General features: G+C 30.5%; 1 protein-coding gene across 1 annotated transcript; it reads right to left on the reverse strand.

Annotated features, from left to right (window-relative positions):
* Positions 1-2666: 2666 nt before the first annotated feature.
* On the reverse strand, positions 2667-7923 carry LOC103834337 (VAN3-binding protein). The gene is made up of 7 exons (XM_009110411.3): positions 5638-7923; positions 5175-5285; positions 4511-4922; positions 4088-4336; positions 3952-4001; positions 3555-3612; positions 2667-3118 (listed from the first exon to the last, which is right to left on the reverse strand). Exons 1-7 carry the CDS (start codon positions 5992-5994, stop codon positions 2904-2906), a joined length of 1452 nt encoding a protein of 483 aa, XP_009108659.1. The 5' UTR covers positions 5995-7923; the 3' UTR covers positions 2667-2903.
* Positions 7924-11498: the final 3575 nt, after the last annotated feature.

The following is an 11498-nucleotide window of genomic DNA, read 5'->3' on the forward strand; positions in this document are numbered from 1 at the left end:
CTATATTTTACATTTTAATATAGATGTTTAAATCTTAATATACTTTTTCCATTGTTTTTAAGTTGTGTATTTCTTTTTCTTATATTTTCTATTTACTTAATATCTATATTTTACATTTTAAGATAGATGTTTAATATTTAATGTACTCTTTCCATTTTTTAAAAATTGTGCATTTACTTATTATTGTATATATAATTCGTATATTTATATATTTATAATATTTACTTATTATTTTTTTTTTTTATATTGAGTATTTCTCTTTCTTATACTTTATATTTAGTTAATGTCTATATTTTATATTTTAAGATAGATGTTTAAATCTTTACGTATTTTTCCATTTTTAATGTAAAATGGCAATGTTTAATAGAAGAACTTGGACAAATAGTCAAATAGTTATATTTATGTTTTTTGTCTTTTTTTTTTTATAAAATGGTAATATTAGATTATGAAGATAAACCGTTTTTTAGTGAACAATGGTAATCTTACATATATTTAATGTAGTTTTTTCCATTTTTTTATATTGTATGTTTACATATTATTGTTATTTTTAAATGTAAAATGGTAATTTTACATATGTTTAATGTAGTATTTCCATTTTTATGTTGTAGGTTTACATATTATTTATTATTTTCGAAATTATATATAATTTGTTTTTTACAAAATAGTAATGTTACATTATGGAGATAAGCCGTCTTTTTTTTTTAGTGAAAAATGGTAATCTTACATATGTTTAATGTAGTTTTTCCATTTTTATGAGAAGTTTAAATCTTAATATACTTTTTCCATTGTTTTTAAGTTGTGTATTTCTTTTTCTTATACTTTCTATTTACTTAATATCTATATTTTACATTTAAGATAGATGTTTAATATTTAATGTACTCTTTCCATTTTTTTAAAATTGTGCATTTACTTATTATTGTATATATAATTCGTATATTTATAATATTTACTTATTATTTATTTTTATATATATTGAGTATTTATCTTTCTTATACTTTATATTTAGTTAATGTCTATATTTTATATTTTAAGATAGATGTTTAAATATTTATGTATTTTTCCATTTTTAATGTAAAACGGCAATGTTTAATAGAAGAACTTAAACAAATATGTTTAATGTAGTATTTCCAATTTTTATGTTGTATGTTTTACATATATTTATTATTTTCGAAATTATATATAATTTTTTTTGTTTTTTTTATAAAACGGTAATGTTACATTATGGAGATAAGCCGTCTTTTTTTTTAAGTGAAAAATAATAATCTTACATATGTTTAATGTAGTTTTTTCATTTTTTATGCTGTATGTTTACATATTTTTTACAATTTTCGAAAATAAGTAATATTAAAATGTAAAACTTTATTTTATGCCACATGTCATCTTTCGGGAGAAATTTTTTCCGCTGATGTGGACGCCATAAAACGGTAATGTTACATTATGGAGATAAGCCGTCTTTTTTTTAAGTGAAAAATAATAATCTTACACATGTTTAATGTAGTTTTTTCATTTTTTATGCTGTATGTTTACATATTTTTTACAATTTTGTCTATATTTTATATTTTAAGATAGATGTTTAAATATTTATGTATTTTTCCATTTTTAATGTAAAACGGCAATGTTTAATAGAAGAACTTAGACAAATATGTTTAATGTAGTATTTCCATTTTTATGTTGTATGTTTTACATATATTTATTATTTTCGAAATTATATATAATTTTTTTTGTTTTTTTTATAAAACGGTAATGTTACATTATGTAGATAAGCCGTCTTTTTTTTAAGTGAAAAATAATAATCTTACATATGTTTAATGTAGTTTTTTCATTTTTTATGCTGTATGTTTACATATTTTTTACAATTTTCGAAAATAAGTAATATTAAAATGTAAAACTTTATTTTATGCCACATGTCATCTTTCGGGAGAAATTTTTTCCGCTGATGTGGACGCCATAAAACGGTAATGTTACATTATGGAGATAAGCCGTCTTTTTTTTAAGTGAAAAATAATAATCTTACATATGTTTAATGTAGTTTTTTCATTTTTTATGCTGTATGTTTACATATTTTTTACAATTTTCGAAAATAAGTAATATTAAAATGTAAAACTTTATTTTATGCCACATGTCATCTTTCGGGAGAGATTTTTTCCGCTGATGTGGACGCCCTATGGAGATTCAAAAGCTCCCTTTTATTAGTAGAGAGTAGTTTTTTCATTTTTTATGCTGTATGTTTACATATTTTTTACAATTTTCGAAAATAAGTAATATTAAAATGTAAAACTTTATTTTATGCCACATGTCATCTTTCGGGAGAGATTTTTTCCGCTGATGTGGACGGCCTATGGAGATTCAAAAGCTCCCTTTTATTAGTAGAGATTGATCCTGTTGTTTGCAATGAAAATCAGATACCAATATCGTATATCCACACAAACAAATATATCGTAGATCGTACGTTTCAAATCTTGGGTGCTTAACACCTTCCCAAGCCCCTTTATCATTTGACCATTGTGTGCTTATGACATGTAACCGTTGATTAGTGGAAAATGATACTCAGCTCCAGTTAAACCAAAAACCGAAACGGTAATTTTATTTTATTTCGATTTATCATGAGACGAAAGTAGGAGTGTTTTTATGCTCCCACGAATATGGAAAATGAACCCACCAGACCAGATTGCCCACCTTATTTTTTTAAAATGGAAATATATAACTTCAAGATTAAACATTTTACAAAAACGCTAAAAGAAAACAAAATTACAAACACCAAGTTTTGTTTAACCAAAGCACCCTTATATATTTTACCTAAACTTTCCTCTATAAGAGCCTCTCAGCTTTCTCTAAATTCCTAATTTGACCCCAAAAGTTATATTACACCCAAAACAGTAGCTCTTAACTCGTAGGCTACTCCTTCATATCCTATATCGGTTATTCCTCTCGGCAACAACAGCAAGAAGCCGTGTGACACCTTGTGTCCACATTTCATACTCTCTTTGGCTCCGGCACTCAAATTCTACAATCCCTCGCAAAACTGTCTTCAATCCAAAGTATGTCAGATCCTCTCCAACTTCCAGCAAATGGCGGCCTGGCCAAGCTGGTATGTTTTTGATCACATCCATCACAACATCTGACATATAGAATAAACAAGATTAGGCAAAATGATATAAAGGAGTCTTGATATTCACATTTAAAAGAAAGACAAAAAAAAAACAAGTTAGAGATAGAGTATCATTTTGTTTTGATCTTCTGTTCACTTTAGTCCCATACTTCTTTTGCTTTTTATTTTAATCCTTTCTCAAATTCCCAAGTTCAAACTAGACCCACATCAAAGTTTTGAATTCTTATATCCTTGATAGTAGTAGAAGACAGTGACATAACTAAAGCTTTCCCTTTATTTATGTGACTATGTCACATTAGTACTATGAGAATGCCAAACAGACCATTTTTCTTCGAGCTGGTCAATTAGACATTAACGATGTTATGGAGACATTTGGAGAAATCTAGCAGACAATTATTGTTAGTTATTGATAATTGTATGCATAATTAGGGCAAATATCTCTTACATTTTTTCTTATTTGAGAAAGTTCTTCCAACATGGCTGCTCTTCATCTTTAACATAACCTTCATGTTCAACAATCAAAACCATTAGAGTAATACAAATAAATGGTATTTAATCAGAGACTAAAGCAGATCCTGAAAATTTGTTTTTATCCTTATTTTCATTTCTGCTTTCTTCTGTTCTTTTTTTGGTCTATGAAACTATTTAATCATGTTTTTTCTTTGTATTCTTTTAACAAGACACACTCATCTGGGTCACAAAAGTTTCCACTGATTCGCTAATAATGCACCGCTCTCTCCTCTTTGATATTTTTCTCTCTTCAAAGTTCATCACATCAATGATTTCATTTCCCAAGAAGAAAGATTGAAGAAACTTAAGAAACAAGAAAGATCGAATCAAACCTGATTTAGGCTGTTTATGTAAACAGAAACTATTTTCCAATGAAGATCACCTGCCAAAACCATGACATTAGGCAAGACAAATGATCCAAGAAACAAACTCAGAGAAGCACAGTTAATAATAGATTTGCGTTTATACCTTTGCGGGTGCGTTTGAGGAGTTGGCAACCTCTTGCAAGCCATTCTCTGCTGCAATGCCCCAAGAAATTATCTTCCGCTAAAAACTCGCCACTGTGGCTACTACTTGAGCTGCTATTGCTACCGTTAATGTTACTATCAATATTGCTGAAGCCTCCAGGATTGATTCCTTTATCCATTGGAATAACTGATGCAACGTTCCACACCTCCTTCGTCGCTTTCGCCTTCAATGTAGCCACTCCTCTTAACGCTGCACCACAAACAAAAGACATTCAGTTTAGAATATGATCAATAGTAAAAAAAAACATCCCGAGTTATTAAACAATAATGCAAGCCGTTGATTCAGTAATAAAGTTTAATTGAGTCAAATTCAGAATTAACAAAGAGTTAATTAGCTGAGAAATAAATAAAAATTAGAAAGAACCTGTAGTTGCTCCGGCTGTTAATGTCATGATATCTGCGGCCGAACGAACACTGACGGCGGAGCTAACAACGGAGGCTACGTAGTCTCTCTCAGCTCCCATAACTTCCGCAGCCTCCACGCACTGAGCAGCCACAAGGGTTGCAGCAGAAGCCACGGCCATGTCCGTTTTAGCCATCTGCTCATCTTTCCCGGAGCTAGAAGAAGCCGCCGTCGCAGCCGCGATTGCAGCCACCGCTGCTGCCACGCCGGCTATAGTTACCGTGGCGTGAATCTGGGCGTTTTGTGCTCGCGTCTCTTCCTTCTTTTTCTCTTTACGGTCTTTTATCAAGCGACCCACCGTCTTAGACTGTGTGGTTCTCGCCGTGATAGGTCCCGGAGTGTTCGCCATTGGACGGAACTGAGAGTTGAAGTTCTGTGTATTGGTGTTTGATCATCGTAAGTTTAGTTACCACAAAGAGTGATGAAACAAGAAAAGACAAAACCTAAGATGTTGAATGTTGGTGTACATGCAATATAAATATTACGTTTGTAAATGAAAACATATGAATGAAAAGAAACGCTATAACGTAGAGACCTAGATATTATTTCAAAACTAATTAAACTCAGATTATCTCAGTCATTTGCCGCCGAGACTAAAGAAAAAAACATAGTGAGAATGTTTTACCTGAATGTCGTCCATTACCGGCGGTGAAATTGGAGGACTGTCGGTTAAGAAACCGTTGAGAGGACCGCTGCTGTGAGAAAGCTGACCAGATGTTCGTGGCGACACTTCTTGCTGCGAAAAGAAATATAAAGACAAGAAGTCGAATTAGAAGAATGAAGACAAATAAACAACAGTGAGTTGTTAGCTTTTTGACTCTTTAAAACTCCAAACGTTTGTGATTATGTATAGAGGGTCCCAGGAAAATTAGTGTTTTGGAAAATCATTTCAGTTTTATTAAGCAAGAGTGTATAATTACAAATTATTGCGCATGATATACTTTAGTAATTGAGATTCTGAGAATCTGGACAGAAGAGATTTGTCAACGTTCTTAGTTTTGTCTGAAAAAGCTCTGTCTTCTTTTTATCCTGAGTCCACTTAAAATAAAAAAAATAATGGAGAAACAAAAGCCAAGAAGAATACTCACAGACTGAGATAAGACACGGTCCACGACCCTCTGAGAAGTTCCAGAGGACGCGAAGGAGAAAGGGTTCTCGGAGATGAGACTGTTCTCCCATGTCTCTCCGCCTGTGATTGATTTCTCTTTGAGTTTGACAGTGCTATCTCCTAAGATCGTCAAATGAGCGAGAGCCTTAGAGGCCTTGAGAGCTGAGACGCTCCAGGAGCGAGAGAGAAACTCCATAGGCTCTAATGGGGTATCCGGCGGTCGGACGGCAGGGTCGGATCTCCATGCTTCAGACACTGGTTTTTCCATCAGAGAGAGAAAGAGAGAATGTGGGGTTTTAACCGGAAGATGCAAGCGAAAGAGGTGGATGGCTGCCATTTTAAAGAGTGATAGGAGCAAGCAATTAGCAATCTCAGTGGAGAAAAAGAAAATTTCTCAAATATTTTTTATAAATAAATTTACATTCTATTAAGATTAGGGAGAATTTGCTATCTAACCAAATTTTGAAACGAAATTAAGCATATAACATTGATTTTGTCATTATAACAAACTAACATTTAACTCATTTGTGGTCCGGTTATATCTTTACTAGTAAAAAATATCCAGTCATAGAGAGATAGAGTGGGCGACCAGATATCACCTTTGCTGTGAATAAATTGTGCTAGTTTTCGATGGTTTTTGCTATAGACATGAGTGGATCAGTATTATTGTAATCCCATCACATTAAAAAGTCTATGTCACAAACTTATATACCACATACTTATTCACAGTGTAAACTAAAATGAGTAGATAGAATTATAAGATATTTTCAATAAAGAGTGTATTCTATTTACTACAGATAGTAAGTTCAAAAATGCACAAACACATGATTTGAAAGTTCTGGAGTTTTCTATTTCATATAACTGAAATAATATAGGACTCCAACCCCATCCCCACTCCATAAATACTAAACTATATAGCCCAATTCCAACCTTATAATACTAAATCTTAAAACCTAATCATTAAATCATAAACCTTAATCACTAAATTTTAAACCCAAATAAAATCTTTATATCCAAATATCAAAACCTAAAAATAGTACACATAATATTTTTAATATTGAACCATACTATATAAATATGGAATAGACTTGCGAATGGTAAAAATAAATTTGTCAAATAATCAAATTTCTCCTCACAGTGGAAACGATGAAACAAATTGCATGGATGGGTGAGAAGAAGATCAAATTGATTTTGCAATTCTCGTTATGTTTTGCAATTTGAAGATTCAATTTTAAAATGTTGTCATTTCTAAAATATTGGTTTTGATGAATAAGTACAAGTATAAAATCGTTGATTCATAGAAATCATATAAGACATGTCTATAAAAAAAACAATATATAACACATGTCTATTTCCTGTACAATACATTTCTATTATGCGGGTGCCAAATATAATAGAACAAAATAAATAATACAATGCAAATAAAATGACTAGAGATGGAACTGATGGAATAGTAAAAAAGGTAAGAAAGAGCCGAAGGTGAGGAGCTATGAGGGGCAACGGTGATGGAGAGAAGCTTGTGACGGCAATGAAATAACTTGTGGTGGTGGTGTTGATGTCAGTGCTACATGTGGAATGATAACAAAAACAGTACATATAACGTTTCATTTCTAATATATATGTATAATGTAGAATAGAGAATAAAAAAAAGCATCATTCTCCGATTAAAGTTTAGTAACTGGTAGTGATGGAGGATAAGTGAATCTGACGGCAGCGAAGGAAAAGATGCACAGAAACAGGAAATTTGTTGTTGGCCAAGTAGGTGGAAAAGAGAATAGACATTGTGATGAGGTGATAAGAAATGGTGACGACGATGACGGCAATCGGTATTTCACCTCGCGGCATCTCCTATTTCAATGTCCTCACAAACTAATCAAAAGTAGAATATAATGAACACACGAGTCCAAAGGCAAAGATCAAACTTTTGGGTTATAGGTTTTACAACTAGTGAGTCAAATGAAAGAAAATTATTTCAGCTTCAGAGATGACCACAATTGGTCGTCATTACTATTGAAAAAATATCCTACATCAAAAATATGAAAGGAACTTGAGTAATATATAAAAGATTTGGGTTAATCTACTAATTGCCAATTGGTTTTAAGTTGGAAACTCAGTAAACTTATCAGGGTATCAGAGCCAGGCTCCAATACTCTGACCCACTAATTCGGCCCGGACAGTGGCCCGATCATCCCATTAGCTGATGATCTATAGAAGGCTCAGTTCCGACGAGATAGCTAGAAAAATCTATACTATTATTTGCGAAGTAAATTTTTGGAATCGAGCTCTCACGTTAAAACTTAGAGTGGTTAATAACGTTTATACCCTTAATGAATAAAATGTATAACTAAATTAAAAAATAAAATGAAATGAAATTTATTTGATTAGATAATTGATTAAAATTAATAATAGTAAGAATTATCCAAAATCTGAAAATATAATTTAAAAAGAGAGATAATTTATGTATATATTGTATTGCTATCTGAAAAAGTCTTTTAGTAAAAAGTTAAAAACATGAAATTTTTTGGAATCGAGCTCTCACGTTAAAAGTTAGAGTGGTTAATAACGTTTATACTCTTAATGAATAAAATGTATAACTAAATTAAAAAATAAAATGAAATTTTAATTTATTTGATTAGATAATTGATTAAAATTAATAATAGTAAGAATTATCCAAAATCTGAAAATATAATTAAAAAAAGAGATAATTTATGTATATATTGTATTGTTATCTGAAAAAGTCTTTTAGTAAAAAGTTAAAAACATGAATTATTTATACTATTATTTGCGAAGTAAATTTTTGGAATCGAGCTCTCACGTTAAAACTTAGAGTGGTTAATAACGTTTATACCCTTAATGAATAAAATGTATAACTAAATTAAAAAATAAAATGAAATGAAATTTATTTGATTAGATAATTGATTAAAATTAATAATAGTAAGAATTATCCAAAATCTGAAAATATAATTTAAAAAGAGAGATAATTTATGTATATATTGTATTGCTATCTGAAAAAGTCTTTTAGTAAAAAGTTAAAAACATGAAATTTTTTGGAATCGAGCTCTCACCTTAAAAGTTAGAGTGGTTAATAACGTTTATACCCTTAATGAATAAAATGTATAACTAAATTAAAAAATAAAATGAAATTTTAATTTATTTGATTAGATAATTGATTAAAATTAATAATAGTAAGAATTATCCAAAATCTGAAAATATAATTAAAAAAAGAGATAATTTATGTATATATTGTATTGTTATCTGAAAAAGTCTTTTAGTAAAAAGTTAAAAACATGAATTATTTATACTATTATTTGCGAAGTAAATTTTTGGAATCGAGCTCTCACGTTAAAACTTAGAGTGGTTAATAACGTTTATACCCTTAATGAATAAAATGTATAACTAAATTAAAAAAATAAAATGAAATGAAATTTATTTGATTAGATAATTGATTAAAATTAATAATATTAAGAATTATCCAAAATCTGAAAATATAATTTAAAAAGAAAGATAATTTATGTATATATTGTATTCCTATCTGAAAAAGTCTTTTAGTAAAAAGTTAAAAACATGAAATTTTTTGGAATCGAGCTCTCACGTTAAAAGTTAGAGTGGTTAATAATGTTTATACCCTTAATGAATAAAATGTATAACTAAATTAAAAAATAAAATGAAATTTTAATTTATTTGATTAGATAATTGATTAAAATTAATAATAGTAAGAATTATCCAAAATCTGAAAATATAATTAAAAAAAGAGATAATTTATGTATATATTGTATTGTTATCTGAAAAAGTCTTTTAGTAAAAAGTTAAAAACATGAATTATATATAAAAAAGTTAAAACAAGAATTATATAACTAAATATTAATCAAATAAAATTCTTAATTATATAATTAAAATAAAATATTGAATTATCCAAAATCTAAAAATATAATTAAAAAGATAATTTATATATATATATATATTGTATTGTTATCTGAAAAAGTGTTTTACTAAAAAGTTAAAACATAAATATATAATTAAATATTAATCAAATAAATTTTTTAAATTATATAATTAAAAATTTAATATTAAGTTATTTTAAAATTTATTTTAGTATAATAAATATAGTGTATAAAGAACTTTTCAAAAATTATGAAAATGTTTAAGTCTGCATCGCAGGCAAAACACCTAGTAAAGAATGATTTCATAGGGGTATGATGAAAAAAACCATTTAATGTGTGAATAAAGGTAAGTCACGATCTACTAAAGTATTTGCTACTTTATTAAATAATTATTTTAATATGTATGTATGAGTAGGTTTTACAGGTTGCATCGAAAGACATAATTGCGTTATTATTTAGGTTTAGGTCCAAAAATTTGCAGACGACGTCTTAGCATCACTATCGGCTCGAAATTCAGAAGATACAATATTATCTGTACGAAATAGCCGTCGTAGTGCGCTTCCTCTACATTCTGGCTACGAAGTTACTATTCTAACCCTTTTTCTTTTCAAAAAATAATCAAGGCCTTCCACAGCGGAGATTCCTTGCTTCTGTATAGAAAACCTGGAGACAATATTCCGAGAAAAGTACATAACATGTTCCGAGAAAAGAAAGTACGAAATTCGCTAACCAAGCCTATCGTAGTGACCTGGAGAATGAACACAACATTTAATTTAAAAGCATACAAGGCTCAACAGTCAACACACTATCTCTTTAAGCCTCAACATTTGTTGAGGAATCAAACCAGATTCCACCAATCTTGATTCACAGATTCGTTACTATAAACTCCAAAATATTCACCCGGTTGGCCGGTTCACCGTGTTAAAGAACGGTTACATCCGGAGGGGAGAACTCCTGCTCCCCAACTGCCTCTACATATGTCACCGGAAACCACCTCCGGTGGTGGTGTGTACAAGCTATCACTCACCTGCAAAACCACAATCCGGTTTGCTTACAAGAGTAACAAGAATAAGAAAAGAATTCTAGAACCCCAGAAATGAAACCTCCTCACTCTCTCTAGATCTCCCACATCTCTCTCTTTCTATCAAAGAATCAACATTGAAGAATCTTGAAGAAGCTCGTCTCGTCACCGTAACGATCTCTCTGTTTTAACTTTTAAGTTTATAACACCAGCTTCTCACGTGAGAGAACACGTGATTTGAGCACAAAGTAAACCCAAGAGACTCTAGACCACCCAGCGTCTTTGAAATACTTCTTGTCCTTGAAACCTTCTAATTTAGCCAGAGTGTTTGACATACATCAGCTTCACCAGCTCCTGTTTCTTCCTCTTCAACGCCAACGTCTTCCTCTGTACGAGATGATCCTAAGATAAACCAAAGACCATGATCAATGGAGTTAAGAGTCTTAAGACCATGATCAATGGAGTCTCTTCGAGTAGAATTCTTAGTATAATATAAAATACGTTTTTTAGCTTTTAACCCTGTTCGAAAACGCGCCCGCCTGGCCGAGAACTCGTCCGATTAAAGGGTCATCGGAAGGTCACCGTGGCGTAGAGGTGAAATCGGTGGGTTTAGGCGGCGAATTGAAAACTCAGGCAAAAGATCGAAATTTTGGGTGATAAATCATAGTTTATGTTATAGATCTATCATACTCCTATAAAACCCACAAGAATCGCTTGCAAAATCTCTAAAATCGTGAAAAAAATTGAAGAACGCGACATTGAAGCTCTGTAAATCGCAGAAGCAAAGGTTGAAGATAAGGGTAAAAATGTCATTTCGTATTCATTAAACAAAAATCGTAAAAACTAAGAATAAATGCGCTTACACTGGTTCGAACCCGGGTGCTTTAAAGTGAAAGAAGGAAAACAGACCACTAGACCACGTGATATTGTTGGTACATC

The sequence above is a fragment of the Brassica rapa genome, chromosome A01 (genome assembly GCF_000309985.2).
Source record: "Brassica rapa cultivar Chiifu-401-42 chromosome A01, CAAS_Brap_v3.01, whole genome shotgun sequence".
In the NCBI taxonomy this organism is placed as follows: Eukaryota; Viridiplantae; Streptophyta; class Magnoliopsida; order Brassicales; family Brassicaceae; genus Brassica; species Brassica rapa.